The 20,346-nt window shown below is 32.9% G+C and overlaps 1 protein-coding gene across 2 annotated transcripts in view; it reads left to right on the top strand.

The window, feature by feature from the left end:
• The first annotated feature begins 11,224 nt into the window (after positions 1-11,224).
• The window catches only part of LOC118183434 (sodium-coupled monocarboxylate transporter 1-like), a 90,328-nt gene continuing 81,206 nt past the window's right edge, over positions 11,225-20,346 (top strand). Inside the window, exon 1 of one of the 2 annotated variants that reach the window (XM_035352967.2) lies at positions 11,225-11,928. In XM_035352967.2, the coding sequence (XP_035208858.1) occupies positions 11,572-11,928 (357 nt within the window). In that variant the 5' untranslated portion in view covers positions 11,225-11,571. The remainder of the gene's footprint in view (positions 11,929-20,346) is intronic. The other variant, XM_035352966.2, reaches the window with a different exon arrangement.

Genomic DNA, 20,346 nt, shown 5'->3' with positions numbered 1-20,346 from the left:
CCAAGTTATCGCTGAAGCATGATTTGATCTCGTTGGTTGTTCAAACATAATTTTCTATAATGAATGATACCTATTCTTTAAAAAAATTATATTGCAGACTTTTCGTCACTGGGCAATTCCCAAATTGTTAAATCCATAGCGAATAGTTATCCAAAAATGATTTAAAAATTAAACTAGTATTTCAATGGCATCTTAAGAAATATATAATTATCTAAACTTACGCAATTTGAAATCAGCGCGTACGCTAGATTTGGCGCGCTGTTAAATAAGCACGTTTGCTAGATTTGTCGCTTTTGCGCATACATTTTCGCTGCAGATTTTTTACGGTTTTCGAAACGGAATAGTACCGATTATTCTTTTGTTCCAAGTACTTTTATTTTATCCTACTTCCATTCTTATCTGAATAATCATGTTTGATATGTAGAAATATGTATCTTTAAATTTTTCTCTATGTTTATTATTTCATTGTAAAGGAAACACGTGATTTCTTACGTTTTGTAGCAAATTAATTTGGAAAACTTCATATATTTATTTCGTTTCTCAGCATTTATAAAAATAAAGGAATAAGTAAATAAATTAATTAAATAACCAAAGGTGCTGGAATAGCGCTCGAAGTTTTCGTCTCGTGATCCACGCGTAACATGAATGCAAGTCGGTTTTACTTAAAAATATCCTCCAGGAATGCATGTCTTTACTTAGGCATATAGTCCAGCATAGTTTGCCATAAAATAAAATAAGATAATAATTTTGTCAAGGGATTTTGGCCAAATGGTGATCGTTTCATCAAAATATCTGAGGGGAGGGATGCGTTCGTGGAGGATTTTCTATGTGAAACTGGCTTGTATACACGTTACACATGGGGAAATCCATGAAAGCGCCTATGCAGCCAGCCCGTTCGCTGGGATTCACGCTCAGTATGACTGAAAAACTCAGTTTTTTTTTTTTTTTTTTTTTTTTAAATGAAAAGAGATGGGCTTTTTAATGCGATGATTCTCGTTTCTGTTGAATTTACAGCACAAAACTAAATTTAACCAGTTATTAAAATCCGACGCAATGTTTAACAAATCGGTACTTTTCCGTTTCGCCGGCGCAAATCTTGCCAAGCAGACTTTATTGGCGGCAACATTTTTTATATACACAAATAAAAAATGTTAAAGAATGTTAGTTCTAAGAATTTTTTATTTTGAAGGCATAAACATTTTAATAGCGTTTAAAACTTTGTAGAAAGCCAATAACTACGTTACAAAAATCTAATTCTCTGAATAATTATCTACATTAATTTCAAGTTATAGCTTAATTTGGAATATAAGTTTAAATGCAAGAATTATTTCAATTCGTACGAATAGCTTTAGACGTATAGCTTAGAAATTATGTAAAACCGCAGTCCTTTACTTCGTTAATGCATTCTCATTAGAATTGATGAATTTAACTCTTGACATTGCCTTTTCTATACTTTCGCCTTCGGGTGAGCGGTGTGATTGCATCTTAATTGACTTAATTACTGCGAATGGCCTTAGGGCGTAAAATTCAACTATCTGTTAAAAATTCTATGTAATTGTATGCCAATATTGAAAGAAACAGTCAATCTGATAAGAAATGGCTGCGACTTGTTTTGAAGAAGAGGTGTAAACATAACTGTATGGATTCCTGCACCTCTGTTTCGCTACCAAGTTATCGCTGAAGCATGATTTGATCTCGTTGGTTGTTCAAACATAATTTTCTATAATGAATGATACCTATTCTTTAAAAAAATTATATTGCAGACTTTTCGTCACTGGGCAATTCCCAAATTGTTAAATCCATAGCGAATAGTTATCAAAAAAGGATTTAAAAATTAAACTAGTATTTCAATGGCATCTTAAGAAATATATAATTATCTAAACTTACGCAATTTGAAATCAGCGCGTACGCGTAAAAGATTACCAGCGAGGATATTCTGTTTGCCATCAGTTGCATCATTTTTGGCGACTTTATCGTCTGCGCCGGCAAAATTGAAAAGTACCAACAAATCTTATTAAAATATATATTGTCCCTGAAACGTGTTCAAAATGCGCAGTGTTTTAGCATTGGGACTACTCTGATATGCGCCCTCAAATCGCCAAATATTTTTGGCGAGAAACTTCACGCTGCCATATTACTATCTAAATTTTTTGTTTACATTTTGAACTTTTAGCCTAAAATGTCTCCAAAAACGCGGTTTTCGCACATACAAAAACTACGTTTTGAACACACAATTTAGCTGAAAATCCGAAACAAAAACAAAAAATTTAGATAGCAAAAACGTAAAGTTTCTAACCAAAAATATTTGACAAGAATCCATGTACACAGCGACATGTTTTAACTTAAACGTAAACGTAAGTTAACAACGTAAGCCTCAACTGTATTTTAAAACTTAGACCCAGATAAAGGTAAGAAACGCACTGGATCTAAACAGGAAAAAAGGAAGTCCTGTCAGAAACACTTAATTTTGAGCTAATCTTTAGAATATGGTAACAGGTAGTTTGGCGGCATTTTGGTAAGGCGACAAAGGTTACTAGCTAGGACTTTAGCAATAATCTTAGAAGTACACAGTTCGAATCACAGATTATTTTGTCTTAGAGAAATGAGAGATCATGAAACATGTAATTGGATTTTTGTCAATTTTCTTTGACTTTTTAAGTGAAAATAGATCGATGTGTACATAGATAAAGTCAAGAGTGTGCGCAATGCCATTTTTGTGCAATTCTGGGATGTTTTTTTAAGGGAAAATAGGTCGACGTGTACATGGATACCGTGTATGTGCGATTCTTAAAAACGCGGGAAGCAGTTTGCGATTCTGCACTTTCTCCCAATTTCGCACCTAATCTTGGTCATGATTAAGCATTTTTGTTCCATAAAAGTTGTAGTATAAGCGTAATTCGGCTAGCAGATTGTTGGAAAAAATGTTGAGTAAAAAAAAAAGCCTTTACTTCGTGAAAACAAAATGGCGTCCAAAACAAAACTAGCAGGCTGCTGTAGCAGGGTTGGTCGCCAAATTTTCGCCAAAAAATCGCCAAGTTATCATAATGTAAAGATTCACCCAATTTTGTCCAATTTAATATCATCCTAGACTTGAAAATGAAAATATTTTCTTATTGTTTTCTTAATTAGTTGCGGAAAAGAACACAATGGATGTCTGTTGAAGGGAAGGGCTTTTGAAGCGAAACTGGCTGGCAGGAAATATTTTCTTAATTGTGTTTCATTTAGCAAATCTATGATCTCTAAAGGTTTTGCCTCCTAGCAGTTTACAGCACTGCTATAGAAAATAATATTGCTTGTAATACTTTTGTTTCCACATTGATAATTATTTAACCATGTGCATAAAATGCTGAATTATATGGAAGAAAGCAGCGCGTAAAATTGCGAAAATCAGAATGATTTTGGTATCTTCACAAAAAATAAAAGGAAGCAATGATGATGATATGAATCTAGTTGGCGAGTGAAAATTTTTTCTTTAACAAAAAATTTCCATTATGTCACTTTATATTAAATATTATATTTATATTATTAATAATTAATAAATATTATATTATAATATAATATATATAATATAAAAATATAATATTATAAATATATTATAATATAATATATATAATATAAAAATATAATATTATAAATATATTATAATATAATAAATACTATATTAATAAATATTATATTTATATATTAAATATTTAAGTCTTCATTTTTTGGAGATATTTAAATTGGAAGCTTACGCAAAATGCTATACATTTTAATCCTTGGTTTCACTGGTAGCTAACGCTGTCTAGTTTTTTTACCCGAAGTTTTCTGTGACTATCTGCATAAAAAAGTCCTGCATACAATATTTATTAACTGAAAATCAATTAGCTTAATTAAAAATATTAAAAATTACATATATACAGATTTTGCGTAAATATTTGATTTATAAAAGTATCGAGAATTTTCGAAGTCTCTGACCGGTTGTCATTCATTACACAATTTTCATATCTGATGTAGTGAAAACATCTAATAATGTTTATGTTAAAAGGGCAACATTTTCAAGGCTCTTGCTATCGGTCTTAGCTGTTACACGTGCATAGTCAGTCTTCCAAGAATACTGTAAATATCATCGATAACTACGTTGAAAAAAAATTTTACGGTTCTGATAAATCCTTGCTTGATGAAAAATGCTGCTTGTGCACTTTTCAGCGTGAATGGCATCTCACTGAAAAAGTTTTTTTCATTTTTAACGCTGAAATAAATGTAATCTTATTTTTTTCTTAGACTGGTATCATAGCTAACCTCGAATAAATCTGAAATGTTACATTAAGGTCTCAGCGTGTGTGGGCTTTTTCAGCATAATGACCTGACACTAAATAGGCTTTTAAGATGCCTAGTAAAAATAATTTAACTTCGTAGATTATGTAACCACTGCAGTAAAGATCTTTACTTCTGAACTTTCACACACGTTTCCTGCACCCCGACTGAATTTCGATCATTGACTTAACAAAATAATATTTATCTGCTATTCTTCAAGTTCGTATCATTTATTAAGCCTCTTATTATTTTACTGAAAGTTCTTTTAATGTAATTTAAACTTGTTTTTCTTTAGTTTATCTTTGGTGCGTCTTATTAATATTAATATACTAAACAGCTAGCGTTCAGTAAATTTATGCACTAAAATATCTCTTGTTTATACTTTTAATGATCTAATTAACTTATTGAACAGTATACCATGCCAATGTTTCTACACTAGGAATTTTTTTCTTTCTTTCTTTCTTTCTTTCTTTTTTTTTTTTCTTTTTTTTTTTTTTTTTGTTTATACATTTTATAATGTAATTCATATGAACAGTCGGCCCACCAGCGGCCGAGCGGTAAAGTCGCTGAACACAATGTCTTTCATGTTCATATTACTTTTTTTTTTGTCGTTTCTTCTTCATTTCACAAACATCTCTTGAAACACTATATTTTATCTTTTCCTTCCTTTGCTCGGTTTCTTCTCTTTTTCATCTCTCTCTCTTGTAAATATTTTTCACTATTTAATTCTTCACATAATTTTTACTTAAAACCGACTTCTTACTCCACCACGCCTCACAGCTTCTTACACTGGTCAAAAGAAAGTCCTCACTTCTTTCAAACCAGTTACAAGGACACAGCAATTTAAGTTATGCACCTCATTTCCTTATATCGTCCCAGGAAAGGACTACTAACTAATTTTGGTAAAACTGTTTGCACCTCGGGAAATCCAGTGCAACCGGCAAAAGTGTCTTGAAAAAATAATAGGCCCAGTAAATATACTGTTTGCAATTGATATCTTTATAGAGTCCAAGGTCATTTAAACAACAAAATGGCGCGCTGCTTAACTCTTTCACAGCGAAGTCGCCCGAAACGCCCATGCATTCAGATATCGGCACGTCTCCCGAATGCCTGCGTCTATTTTCCCACATCACGTTAATGCATGGCTCATTGGTTTTAAGAGTTGTTAAATGACACGTAAAGCATTCTTTTGAAACGACTAAACTAGCTTTTTATGTATGCATCGTTTCACTCTCCTTCTGTTTAGCTCAACGTTTAGCTATTGATGCTCGCAGTTACAATCCTGTCCTAAAGAGAAACTGCACACAGTGGGTGAAACCCCATAAAGATTTCAAAGATTTCCGAGAGAGAAGTAATCACTTCACTTAAGTTAACTTAAAATTTACCTCTGCCAAGTAAAATACTACATAGTTAACAATCGAAAGGTGGTTCTAATTCTAAATGAAGTGAAATACTTCAACAATCTACAAAAATAATTATTTTATTTACAAGGCAACTTGGATTGCATCGAAGGTTCACTGCTAACTAACTACGTCGCAAACTAAAATCTAACATTCTTTATCAGAAGCGAAGCGCCCTCTAACGGCGTTATATAAATCATTTGGGGGATTTTTCCACACTCCCCACCTGATAATTTTTGTAAAAATTATCACTATTTCAGCATACAAATAATAAAATATAAGAAAGCAACTTACATATCAAATACATTCAACTGATGTAAATATAAACTGCAAAAGGAAATTCTATAAAATAAACAAATATAGTTAACTGCATCAACTCAAATGTTACTCAATACGTAAATATTAATTCAAATTACAAACAGTAAATTATTAGTAATAACTAAACTAATTATCTAAAATTAATGTTAGTGAATATGAAATACAAGAAGTAAAATTAAAAGGTTACAAATTTAGTTCATCTTCAGTCTGATAGTTCAAGGGGGTAAATCAATTGTACAGGTCTCTTAAGGTCCCCTTTTTTAGTTTTTATCACACATGATCGTACAAGACCATCACGTCCTTTAAAGACTTGAATTACTCGACCCAAATCCCAGAGGAACTTAGATTTAGTTGTTCCTTCAAGTAAAACTATATCACCAATTTTAAGATTTTTCTTGGCTTCTGGTGTACCGAAGAAGTGAGCATTTCTCAACTCAAGAAGATACTGATTTTTCCATTTTTTCCAGAACTGTTTTATAAGTGTTGTCTGATATTCTTTTCGTTTTATTAGACTCTTTCTTGTTGGAGAGTTATTCAGGATCTCAGCAAAGTTGTATGGATATTCATCCTTATGTCCGATCAATAGAAAATCAGCCGGTGCAAGCGGTTCAGGTTCATGTAAATCGTTGTAAACGTAGGTCAAAGGACGTCTATTCACAATATTTTCGACCTCTGTCAACACAGTCATAAATTCTTCAAAATTCAGTTGAGCTCTGCCTAATATCTTTTTCAACGGTTCATTTATGGTTTTCATAAGGCGTTCATAAAAAGTTCCCCACCATGGAGCAAGCTCGACGATAAATTTCCAAGTCAAGCCTTCATTTGCTAGAAAATTTTGAAAGTCTGTACCTTTAATTATGCTGTAAAAATACTGCAAATCTTTGGCAGCATATTTGAAAGTTTTCGCGTTATCTGAATAAAAGGTGCGACAGTTTCCTCTTCAACTACATTGTTAACTATGTAGTATTTTACTTGGCAGAGGGGTGGGAACAAAATCCATTCCAACTGAAAATCGTATGTACTTGGAGTTTCAGATGTTTGAGAGGAAAAGATTTTGGCCTCTATCGATGTGAAAGAGCGAAAGTCAAAATTTTTTCATTCAAAAATTTTTTAGTCAAAATTTTTTTCTACCACTATCTCGCCTGTTACAATGAATATTGTTTATTATATATTTGCCTTTCCTTAATTTTAACTTCTAGACGTTCCAATAATTCGCGCGTAAAAGAAGCTTTTTCTTTCACGGAAACTTCCATTCCTTTGAGAGAATCTCACTCCCCGTTCGGAAATGATTTGATCGATAAGGCAATAAAAAGAATTCCTTCTCTGCTAAGGATACAGGAAAGCGAAAGGTTTCTTTACTCACAACCATTTTATTCATCTATTCGCCGGTGATTGCACCTTATCCACTCATACCTAAAATTACACATCTTTCCTGTTATGAAATCGAACAAACAGTTAGAGCTACCCCTGAAGCCAAATCATTTGAAATATCATTTTTAGTACGAGAATAGAAGTGCTATTTTTCCTATGAGGATAGGAAGTTCGACTTCATCAAACAGAATAGTGTTCGTATCTTTTGAAGAGGATAAAAATTTTACTCATAGATTTGCCACATAAACTTCGTGACTTGAAGTTTATTTAGCTATGTGGAAAATAAGAATATGCGTTATTATCCACGAACTCTTAAATCCTGGAGGAATTCGGAAGGAGGGGAATAATGGTTACTGTAACGATTATTAAACCTCGTTATTAGAAGTATGGGCACATCATAAAAATATAAAGCTCTGCTATGAAAAATGAATATATTCAAACATATTATCTGCAAAATTTCGAAACTTTTCTTTGATATATTTTCCATGACTTTGCCCAACGATTTACAGGATATCAACAAGCAGTGTGCATAATTATTCCTATGAGCTCAAGTCATAATCTTTATTTTAGCATTCAAATAAGCTTTCATTGCTGGTTAGTGTTTCAGTGCTGCGGTAAGTTCAGCTAATATTTGTCGAGATAATGCTGAAGAAATAATAAAGTATAAATTACTTTGCCCTTAGTTCTGGCTGATAATTGCTTTCTTAAATAATCTTGCGCATAACAGTCCTAAATTCTTATCTACATTTTCTGCACCTATGGTTGAGGACAGTGACCTCTGTTATCTTCCCCTATCTTTATCGACGCTTTTCTAATTCTGTAATGACGAACACGATTATTATCTCCATAAATATTTAGAAATGTCTCTTCTTTCTGTGTATTGCTATTCATGTAATAAAATATTGGGGAGTTCCAAAAATTCTGCATTTAGTTTCTTGAAACTCTGCATAATAACATTGCTGTAAAGCTTTAATGTTTCATAGGAACCCATCTCAGATATTAATAACTGCTTAGTTATAAAGCATCAGTTTATAAATTTTAGAAGAGACACAACTAAATTTTTCTTCACTTTCAGACAATACTGTGATAAAAAGCGTTCTTATATTTTTTGTAAAAAACATTTAATTATTCGATGAAAAGCCTTGTGTGTTGAAAAATTGTAGATAGATATATTAAACGTTGCATTTTGAAAAACAGTTGTTTATGTAAGATTTCTGACGTTAATACCTTAAAAAAAGCACTTTTAAAGAAGCTTTTAATGTTGACAAAAAGAAGCTCGGGTTTTTAGAGATGCTAAATTTTTCTAGCATTAAAATAGCGCTATGTTGGACTACAGAATTATCAAGAAGCTGTAATGTTTAAAACTAATGTTTGCTTTTAAACAAATTACAGAGTAACAAAAGCTTTTAGGGATTACTTTTCATGCATCATAACTTTTGAATTTTTGAAAACAAATTATGGACACTTCTCGCTGCCACTACGTTTGTCGTATTAGATTGTTCTACATTACTTTGCGCATAATTTAAATTCTGTAATATAAATTCTGGGGTATTTTCTTTGCCTCTCTTCCTTTATACTTTTAAGACATCTCAGAGCAGAAATGTTTCTTTTGTTTAGTTCCTTTTCAGGTATCTGTAAAAAAATAATACCATGCGACATATTCAGCACCCACAGACAAGAATATTAATTTATTTATATTTATGAATTTAACATTTTCATCCACGATGAACTTCAGAGTATGTTTTTCAGTGTAAAAGTGCAGAATTTTGATGAAAAAGTCCATCTCTCCAGGAGCACATTCTGGGTGTGCTTCAAAAGAAGTTTTGAAAATTGTTTGCATACATAATTTTGAAACGCTTTTAACCCCTAGTGAGATTTAATTACTCACATCTCAACTCACATCCAGACCATAACACTTTTGGGATGGATAACCAAAATTGATGACAAAGCAGACGAGGGCTATCTGATCAAAGGAAAGGATGCATTCACTGTGGATTGTTAAATGAAACTGGCTCGTAGTTAGGTTACACATGGTTGAAAAACACAAACAACAACCATGCAGAGCCAACCCGTTCACCTGGGTTCCAACTGCCAGCATTCTTAGAAACTTCATGTTTTCTCCGAGACAGACTCGTCGATTTGAAAAGGTCTTCAGTCGTCGGTAACGGCATACACTCGTCGGAGCTAAACGTGGCCTGGATCGTTACCGAGAGACACTCGTCGCTTCGTGTTTTCAGCCTTTCAGAATGCAGTGAAAATGAGGTGATTGGTGTTTTAATTGGTCACGCTCCTTTCCACATCAGGGTCATATGAGAATCATAAAAATGTGAGTTCATTTAAAAAGTCGGAAAATAAAAATGCACGTCCAGTATTTCAGTTGGCATTGCAATAGATTATTGCTAATTTTAAAGCTCGATTTTAAGCGATCGTCTTCATTAATTTTCAGATAAGAGACTAGGTGACAAAAATAATTTTTTCTTCTGGGTAGGGAAACAATATTCAACATCCTTGAGTATTACAAGTAGACGAATCTCTAAATAGGTTTTGAAAGCTGGTGAAAGAGGAAAAGAGACATTTCTTAGGCCAGTTTTAAACGCAGAATGTTCATCTTTGGAGAAAAACAAAAAAGCGAATATCTGAGTTTGGTAGGACGGTGAAGTGGTTAACTCCTTGATCGCTGTTGGAAACCTGATAGAATTAAGTCTTGTCTGTTTTGGCTACAACTGGTATACTGAAATACTGATGTTTGGCGATTATGCTGTTAAAGAAGCGAGTTTTTTAAGTATGGCACCAACGAAGAAAAATATGAGATTGGAATTTGCAATATAGGAAACTTTAAAGAAGAATATAAACGTTAAGAATGTAATTTGTTAATTAAATTTAGACGTTATAAGCAAATAATACGGATGTATGCGTCTGTAATTTACCCACAGCTTAAAATAAACCGGAGCCCAATGGTGTCCGGCTGTAGTGTTTCTATGTTTTTAGCGCAATTGCATTCCAGGCGGAGAGCACCGGCGATGTAACATGAGTTCTGGTACTTCATTGAACTGAATCGCAATGTAAGCAAAATATTCTGTTATTAATACAACATATCTTTTAGCATTTAATAATATTGACTTATTATCGTATACATACCCGAACTAGTTATCGGATACATACCTGAACTTTACTTAAGAAAATTTGAGCCTATGAGGTGAAAGTTTCCTCCATTTCGAAATCTTACCCCTTCAGGAATAGCGATGTTTATGAACTCTGCCTATCCGGACAACACGATTTGAAACGAAGTAAAAGTCAAAATAAGCAAGCAATTTTACCTCGCAATCAAGTATACTGTACAAAATCCTTTTACTGTCATAGATGAGCCATTCCTTGTTATCGCTAATTACACTTTGTCTCCTTTTTTATTTTATTTTCAGGATGCTTTAGTTCAATTTACTTTCTTTATTATTAATTTTCAAATGCTTTTATATATTTTTTACATTTTATTTAATTTTAACTAGCATTTATTCGTTTCTTTTCGCCACGTTCGACAGCCTTCCATACGACTCCAGCAATTATAATTTTAGAAATTAAGCCCTGGAGGTAGCGTAATTACTTGAAATATTTATAAATCTGTAGGAAGTCGACATTATTAAATTAATCATTTATGTTTCCATTTTATTGTCTGTTCTATAAATTTTTTGTAAGGCTTTATTTCAAGCCGTATTAACTGGAATAGTGGTGGTTATCTCATCCAGTTCATTTACTTCGCCAAAAAAGATAATATTTCGCCAAATCTAGAATAACAACTGGACAACCTGTTGCTCGTCCAACCGTAGTAATGCATTCACACGGTGAGCACCAAGGCTACTAACTCTGATCACGATATGAACCGCAGTGGAAACGGTTTCGTATCTTCACTGTCTGACATACTTACGCCAGTGTGACCTCACTTTCTCTCACCTCCCCTCCACCACTACCCCTCCCATTTTTACCGGCTTAACTAAGATTATTTTTCATTTAGATAATAAAATCAGTCTGCCTAGTATGAAACCGGCACTTTTCATCAGAAGAGAGCATGGGCATGAACTAACTTGGCACCTACTAGTATCTTAAAATTGTATACAAAGAAAATCGCTCTCTTAAGAGCACTCTGGATATTGCTCCTTACACAGATAGCCAGCGATCTGATCGAACTACAACAATGCACACCACAAGAGAGGAATTGCTATCTAGATTTACCATAGCGGACTATGTCATATTCATAGCCATGCTTGGAGTCTCGGCGGCTATTGGAATTTACTATGCTTGCACGGGAAGCAAGCAGAAAACTACAAAAGACTTTTTCATGGGGGGCAAAGAGATGGGAGTCTTTCCTGTTGCTATGTCTATCTTAGCTAGTTTCATGTCCGCTATTCCAATGCTTGGGATACCAGCAGAAACGTATCTCACTGGGACTCAGTTTTGGATGGTCGTAGCGGCCTACTGTTTCATGTTCCCTACCGTAGCTTATGTCTTCATGCCTGTGTTTTTCAAACTGGGTTTATCCAGCGTTTACGAGGTAAGCTATTTTAGCATTATATCGAACTCAAATATGTCGTCATCTTATATTAGCTAACTACTTTAATATGATTAATGATAATTTTATTTGGGTAGGAAACTACTAAGTATCGAACTTCCTTGATTTGTTATAATGTTAATAGAACACTTAAATGATTGCTGTTTACTTTTAATTTTTTTCTTATAATATTTTAAGACAAAATTAATTTTCCATACTAGCTATTATTTATATCTGAATTTTTTCTAAAAATTTGGCCCTAATATTTTTGTAAACGTTTTAACATTCTGTCATTATACCAATACCGAAAATAAGAAAAATCTTTAAAGAAATCTTTAAACAAGAAATGAATTAAATATTTTAGTAGCAATATTAATGCACATATTTGTGGACCCCTATTTCTTGTAACAACTTGGTTCAGAAAACAGTAATGCAAAAATATTTTTGCTACCAAATTTCAGTCACTAATCCATTTAGTTTTAAAAAATTCATTGCAAAGACTTCATTGCAAAGAATTTGCTTATTTAAGCAGTCTTTTTAATGTGCACTTGACTTCAAAAGAGCTTAAAGGTTCTTCATTAGTGTTTCAAATGCTTATTTCATGCCTATTTTTATTTATTTTGAAAGAAAACGTTTTAATAAAATTAAACAGAAACTAAATAAATTTTTTATACTATCATAAAAATTAAGTTTTATTTTCAATCAAATTTATTTTTGTTAAATTTCTCAAAACATAACCGCGTAATTGGAAGAAAACAATACACAATGAAAATAAAACAAAATGAAAAAGGGTAAATATGAGAGTGCAATTTTTGTACTATCATGAAAAAAGAACTAAAGTAAATTATTTTTGAAGTTAAAAATATGCTTACTATAGAAATAACAAAAATTGATATTTTTAAGTTGAATTTAATTTCTCTAGGAGGAAAATTTAATAATTTCGAAAATTATCATACTTCATAGATACACGCAATTTTTTGTTTTTTTGACGATTGTTAGGAAAATAAAGAGAAGTAAAGAAAAAAAATGGAGTTAAAAACTGTTTTCATTTTGCTTCGTATCAGATATGGCATTGTATGGCTGAGAAGACTTAAGTATGTGTGTGTGTCTGTGTGTGTGTGTGATTATGGCAAAGCCTCGAGGGCTATCTTTCTATGTGGAGGGATGCCTCCGTGGAGGATTTTCTAAGGGAAACTGGCTCGTATACACGTTACTCATGGGGTAAACCACGAAAACGCCCATACAGCCAGCTCGTTCGTGGGATTCGAACCTCGGACCGAACTACCAGCGTTCAGCGTGAGAAGGCTTAAGAAAATGTATGTTTAGGTGAAAGTTTAATGAAGGGAAAGGGAAATTAACTCATGTTTACGTCAGATATTAGAACAACCATAAATATATATACATAGTTAGCTTCTTTAGTCTTCAAGAACTGATGCTTACAAATCTTCGAGAACTGATTTGTATAATGCTAAGAACTGATTCCGAAATCAACTGATTTTGAGAGATCCGTGATTTACGGCTTTAGTCTCTCGGTCATCGTTCGATCATATAAGCGATACATCCCGTCTTGTCATTATGAACTGCTATTTTTTTTACTATGCCCATTTTAGCAAATTGTGCCTCTGATATTTTATAGTTTTCTCAGGCAAAAAGATCTTTACAAGCTTTTACAGTACTTGGCTTTATGTTTATGCATGAGCTATTCTTTAACATTTATGCATTCTTGACATTCAAACAAATGGATTTCCGTTAAAAGAATCTTGAGGATTCTTAAGTTTTTGTTATTTTTCTTGCTCGGAAAATTTCTTAATAAGTACTTTTTATTTATATGACTTTCTTTGAGAAAATATATTCTAAAATTTTCAAATATTCTTAATTTGATATAAAGGGGTTGATTATTGATATGATTAATTGGCTTATTTTTATGTTATGTTCAGATTTTAGGTCCATCTCTATACGTGCGACAAATCAAAGGCTGAGTGGTTTAAAACCTTGGAAGTTAATGCACAAGTTTTCTATCATTGTTAGAAAAACATGACAGGCAACGTACAGCTTAATCTCAAAAGGCTTGAATTTCATGCAGTTCTTCAATCATTATCAAATGTCTCTACCCTTTATTGTCGAAAACTTCTTATTCAGTTCACCGTTAGAGTGGCTAAGGCCCCGAAACACTGGTAAGCTCATCCCTGATTTTATTCCAAACGGCGGAACGAACTCGCAACATCCTGTTTTTCTTATCTTTAAAGCAAGTGAGAATCATTATCTCTTGAAAAGGCAAGACAACTGCTTGAACGTTCATTTCCTTGCGAGGTAGCTCTCACGTGTTTTCCCATAATAACATAGTCCAATATAATTCAATCATTTGCTTATGGAGTGATCTTTCATTAAAGACTCTTTATTACAAGTTAGAAAGTCCTCCACGAAGGCATTCCTTCCCTTAGGCCGATAGCCGTAGAGTGCTTTGACGTAACTATGATGCTATTAAATATGAATGCATGTTATTTGGCCATATAGTGAGTCTAATGACTTGTCTATAAATCCAGTGCCTCACTAGCCCCACCAGTGCCCAAGTGGTTAAAAACGTTGAATGCTGGGAGTTCGACCCTGCTTTGATCCAAGGTAAACGGGTTGGCTGCATGATTGCTTTTCGTGGTTTCTCCGTGTGAAATATGAATGCGAGCCAGTTTCCTTTAAAATTTCTTCGTAGGCAGATATCCTTTTCCATATTCGAATAAGCTAACCAGTGCTTCTACGTGCTTGTCTTAATTATTTTCTTTAAATATTTTTGCTGGCTCTTCTTGATTCGCTGCCTGAAGAATGACACTGTATAATAAAATATTACAGCTTTTATCGTTCTTAGAGTTTTCGGTCCATAGCTCTATTCTATCTTCCCCTATGTTTCCAAACCGTTCAGAATCAGAAATAATTTTGACAAAACTCGATGTTGTTACTTTTTCATTGACAGAATATTCCTAGTTTCAAGATCAAGAATCATTTATTCCTAGCCATGTACTGATATTAAATCTCAAAATTCGTTCTCCCCTTAGCAGAGAGATTCATTGCGTCAGAAGTTCCTCCTCAAAAGCTATCGTTTCTTAAATATCACTGCGAGAATGTTTCTTGAGGATTGATGCACGGGTGATCAGCGCATGATAATTGGATTACAGTTTAAATAAATGTTAGGATGTTGTGAATAGTAAATCCTAATGCACTACCAGAAAGATCTAGTCTTCATCAAATAGAAATAATTTAGAAATGTTTTTCCGATTCGTAAAGCTGTTCAGTCTGGCTCTTAAGAGTACAGCTGATGAACACATTCGTGTGAAACATATCTTTATCAGTGGATAAAATTAAATTGTGCCAGTTAAATGATACTGAATTACGTTAAATGGATCTGCTCCACGCCGTTCTTTCAACGAACTTATTCATATTTATAAACAATATATGTGCACACAAAAAGAAATATGTCTCACTGAAATTCTTCTTAATGCATATAGATCATTGGTAGTATGAAGAATATAAAGAGTAGAGGTGTTTTACTTAATACTTTAGAAAGGTCTAGGAGGAAAACCTCTGCTTATGATATTGTTTATGACATTTGAACTATAAACATGTTAATAATGTCATAACACTGTCACATTCTTCGGTTCTTTCACACTGAGAGCAATGTGAACATTGTTTGCTCGTATAGAACTGCAAGCTTTACTTATATCTCTAATAAAAAAAAATAAATTAGGCGCTTATGGTAAATTAGTCGTTTGTGTAACTCGGAATGAGTTGCGAAGTTTTATTGAGGTTTCGAACTTTATCTGGACTTAAAGCGCGTTTTGGTCAATTGTTAGTACTCACTAGCCTCTGATATTTCAAAGACGTAATCTAGCCATTGTTACGTGAATTCGAAGGGAAAAAAGTTTCTCTTTTGCATTTTTGGGTCAAGCGTCTAATTTACAGTTATCCGGTCGGTGATGGATCTAAGCGTTTCGGCACTCAGACATTGCAAGCAAAACATGATAATCTGACAATACAGCAGGTTTAACAATGCTTACCTGTTATTTTTTTCTGTGTCTTAAGTTGCAAGTGACGCTTGAAAGATTTAAAAACTACAGGAGTTTTTCATTCATTTTAAAGAAACAATTTCAAAATGAGAAATAAAATTGCAGTTCTTGTATCAGGAATTTGCATTTCAATCACAATAAGCTGTACCGAAGCGAACAGAAATTAAAAAAGTTAAAATAATAATTATGAATATTTGAATACATTTAAATGCAGAATTAAGCCGAAGAAGGACTTTCTACTGCATATCTAAAAAGATTTAAGCCGCTCGATGGCCTTTATGTACACTTTCAAAAGTAGAAGGAAAACTTACAATTTTCAGTTTAAGTCTATATGTAAAAGTTCCGGTACTGACTCAGTCAGACAGCCTTCGAGTTGCTTTGTCTTAATCAATTAACCCGACTTAACCAGTCTTAACTTATTAGTCAAAACGATGTTTTAGCAGATACTAACTTAGCTTATGGCGTATCTCTGCGTAATATATATGTTTAAATTCTGCAGTTATAACCTCCGTATAAATTATGAAAATATCAAAATTTATCGTGACTTTCGGTGACCCTTTAGAGTTCCGTTAAAATTAAAGTCCGCACACATACATTTCCCTATAAAATTCATATAAACTGTGGAAATAGTTAAGATTATATAAAGATAATTCAAGTGTTTAATTTGGAAAACACCTATTGTTATTATCAACCTTGCAGTACCTGTAAGGTCTAACCTGAAAATGAAGGCGATTTAACTATTGAGAAATACATATATTCACATGTTGTTAAACACATATTTTACATGCATTATGAAGTAACAAATTATGTGCTTTCTTAAAGCTAAGTATAATAAAAGTGCAGTTTTATTGAATGTTCAAAAAAGATATTAAAGTTTTCGAAGTAATGTTCCAAGTTTCACTTGGGTCTTCATCTACAATCTTTGCATATGTAACAGTAGAAACATCTGCTAGTATAACTAATAAAAAGAACACAATAAGCTAATTATTGCATAACCTTTCTGTAAAGTGTGTTTTTTTTTTCTTTATGCGTGACATAATAATGATTACCGGTATTTTTCATTGCGACATCCACGCAGATGTTCAGTACAATAGCTTAAGAAGTTTTACTTTCCCTCTTACCTGACCTTCTTTCAAGAATCTGCCCACTTTCCATTTAATTTGCCTAGCGCATTCTGGCAACGTCGTTAACTGCCAAAATGAGACCCACTTTGCTACTTAATCTGTGATTTAAAACAAGATGGTTGCCATATTCTTCGGTTTTACTGAATAATCCGCTAAAATCCTTTAATGCGCAATGATACATTTCGTTCCAATTAGATATGGCATTTCGGTTGCTTACTACTCGCATTTTGATGTAAACTTTAGATACGAAAATTATCATAAAGCATGCTTTCCATAAATAAAAGGAGGCAATTTTTTATTTTCTTTTTTTAACGTTTGCATTCCATTTATTTAGTTGCCAACGCAATGTGCATTAATCATCTTTGTCGCACACTTTCCGATGTCCACGTCAATAATAAAACTACTAAGCTTTGAATTTATGTTTCTTCAATACCTTTTATAATATTTGTTGCACAAAAGCACATACAGGTATAGACTACGTTTGATGTTCTCATAGACAAGATTTTTATGAGTCAGCTTGGCTGGCGCGTATACAGATTTTTAAAACAGTTTCATTTCGTTTAAAGATTTGCATGCTTTATATTTGAATTAGATGAATTAGAAACTGGGAATAAATCAGTTAAGCAAATTAAGCACAGAATTTTGAGAATGTGAATCAACAAGTTTCTGCTCGCTTTTGGCTGAGAAGGATCGAGGGAGATAAGATTCAATTTAGTCATTTAATATTCCTAATTTACTATTTATCAGAGTGTAAGTATTCCTCCCACCTTCCTAGCGTGCCTTCGCGGTGTAGTGGTTCTGAACGCTGGGCCGGTATTTCAGAGGTCCGTGGTTCGATTCCCGGCGAAGGCGATTGCTTATTTTTCATCTTGCCTGCTTCCAAAAAATACCTAGCGTCTCTACAAGGATGTCATATAATTTCAGTAAAATTCCCATAATAGTGAATGGATAAGAACACTCATCATTATTGGTGGCTCATCATGCTGGATCAAAAGGATTTCACCGAGCTTGCGCTGTTGTGAAGGTTCTGGCTGTATAGATTTTTTTGTTTATCGGTAGAGCAGGGATTAATTTCTTTTAGTAAGAATTTTCAAGAAACCGTCATTGTATGGCGAACAGCCTTTGTGTAATTTGTCAAAATAAATTACCAAGTCATTCATTTAAAAGAAAATCGGTTATTCCTAACCATTTAACTTTCATATCAATCGATTATTCTCTAGTCGGTAATTCTGAAATATTTTTATGGATAGTGAAACTCCAATTAGAAAGAAATTCTGCTGCTTCCTTAACATTATCTGCATGCTAATAAAGCTTTCGAAAGACGGCCAAAAAAAAAAAAAAAAAAAAATCGGCAGTCTGAGTCGATTCGTTCGTCAATTTTACGCTGCTCTGTGAGCTTAATTTTTTACCCCCTTATAGCCATATGGAATAACTTAGATGAGTTACTAGAATAATTAATCTTACGTCTTTTGTTTTAACTCAGTTCTTAATTCAGGTTAATATCGCTAAAAGTTGCTAAAAGTTAATGACATAAATTATTCAAAAGAAGATTAATTATGGGACTTCTAGAGACATAAATAAGTTAATATATATCTAGTTCATAATGCTAAGACTCTCGACCGAGTCACAGATATAATTTCTTTTCGAATTATTGGGTTTTACAGTAAGCAGTTTTGTGAAATGGTAAAGGCAACTGTTATGAATAAATTCAAAAGTTAATTTAGTTTTCTCTGTGACCTTGTTGAAGAAGAGGACAAGTTTCTTCGAAAACGCGCACAGAAATTTTATGCTGAAATCAAAGTCGGTTAAAATCTTGTTCTATAACTCGCTCTATATAATGCATCTTTTTTACCCTTTTTGATTAAAGCCATGGTTTGTTAAAGAGGCTAATGTTATTTTGCACTCTATGTTTAAATATAAACTTACATGAAAATATTCATAATCTAACAACGCTTTTTTAGCGTTCAATATATATTAACGTCATCATATTGAGTATAATCAGAGTGCTAAAAATATAAAGGGAAAGCCAACAAATTTTTGGTGAAATGTTTTCCATGTTTTCTTTTTGCGACATGATTCAGAGGTCGTCTTTACATCAAGGATTAATAAATTTACATGATTTAATAGAATGGCAAGCACATAACTTCGTGACCATTTCTAAACAACAGCGTGAGTGATTTAGGCGTTTTAAGAGAAAACAATAGGCTGTTTATTCTGTTTAAAACACTGCCCTTGAAATATGACAAAGTGCACTTGCATGGAATACCATGAACTTGTCACTATATCGGTTTTATGCCGTTGCATTCAAGTTTAGACAGCTACTTTAAGCTTAGGTTGACATATCTAGACGCAGATAAATTTGAAATGTTAAATTATTCAAAATTCAGTATCAGATTGACCCTGATTTTATACAAAACTGAGTATTTCGAAGGAGATTGAAACAGTATCTCTTATTCGAGAAACAGGAAAAAGACACAGTATGCAGTACTAGTTCAATTCACTAAATTCAGCTGTAGAGTAGTGTTTGTGATAAGAGAAGTATTATGGCAGTTCTAAAATGTATGACAAATCAAAGGATTTTCTTGAATTAACTTGATTAAAAATACGGATGTTAACATCATTAAGGTTAAAAGATTTACTAACTCTGAAGTCTAAGACTTTCATTTCAAGTTATAGTGACGTTTTAAAATTTAATACAAGAATTAGTATGCAGTAGTCTTTAAAAGTACGTGAGATAATTAAAATAGGATTGCCAAAAATTTTTCATTTGTTAGCAAACAGTAAGTACATTTTTACTTTGATTCCTTGTAGTTACAAGTGCATCACTGTAAAAATATAGCTACATTTATATTATAGTATAAGAAGAAGATACTCGAAAATATATTCCGATACCTGTTATCAACAGTTAATGGGACAAAGGAAAATCTAGATAGTCTACGAATTCATGTATTTATAAGTTAATGGAGAAAGACAATATCTGAAAATAAAAATGCAAAAAGCTGCCTTTGATGATGACATCTTTAATCTTTCATGCATTTGCAATTATAACTCAGAAACTTATCAATCGGTAATTAAAAAATCTTCCTTATTAAAGAGCAGACCTGTTCTAAAAGCATTTCTGCAATGTCAGTTTCAGTCCGTTAAATTATTTGCTGCTGCAGTAGCCTCAACTTCTCAATGCTTTCTTTGTTTCTGAACTATCTAAACCCTTTAATTAATGACTCGCATTACATATTTCAGTG

The sequence above is a fragment of the Stegodyphus dumicola genome, chromosome X1, assembly GCF_044657685.1.
Source record: "Stegodyphus dumicola isolate Sdum_Otavi_A_Nest chromosome X1, ASM4465768v1".
NCBI classification, from domain to species: Eukaryota; Metazoa; Arthropoda; class Arachnida; order Araneae; family Eresidae; genus Stegodyphus; species Stegodyphus dumicola.
The sequence above is the reverse complement of the archived record's forward strand: the minus strand, read 5'-3'. Positions and strand labels throughout refer to the sequence as shown.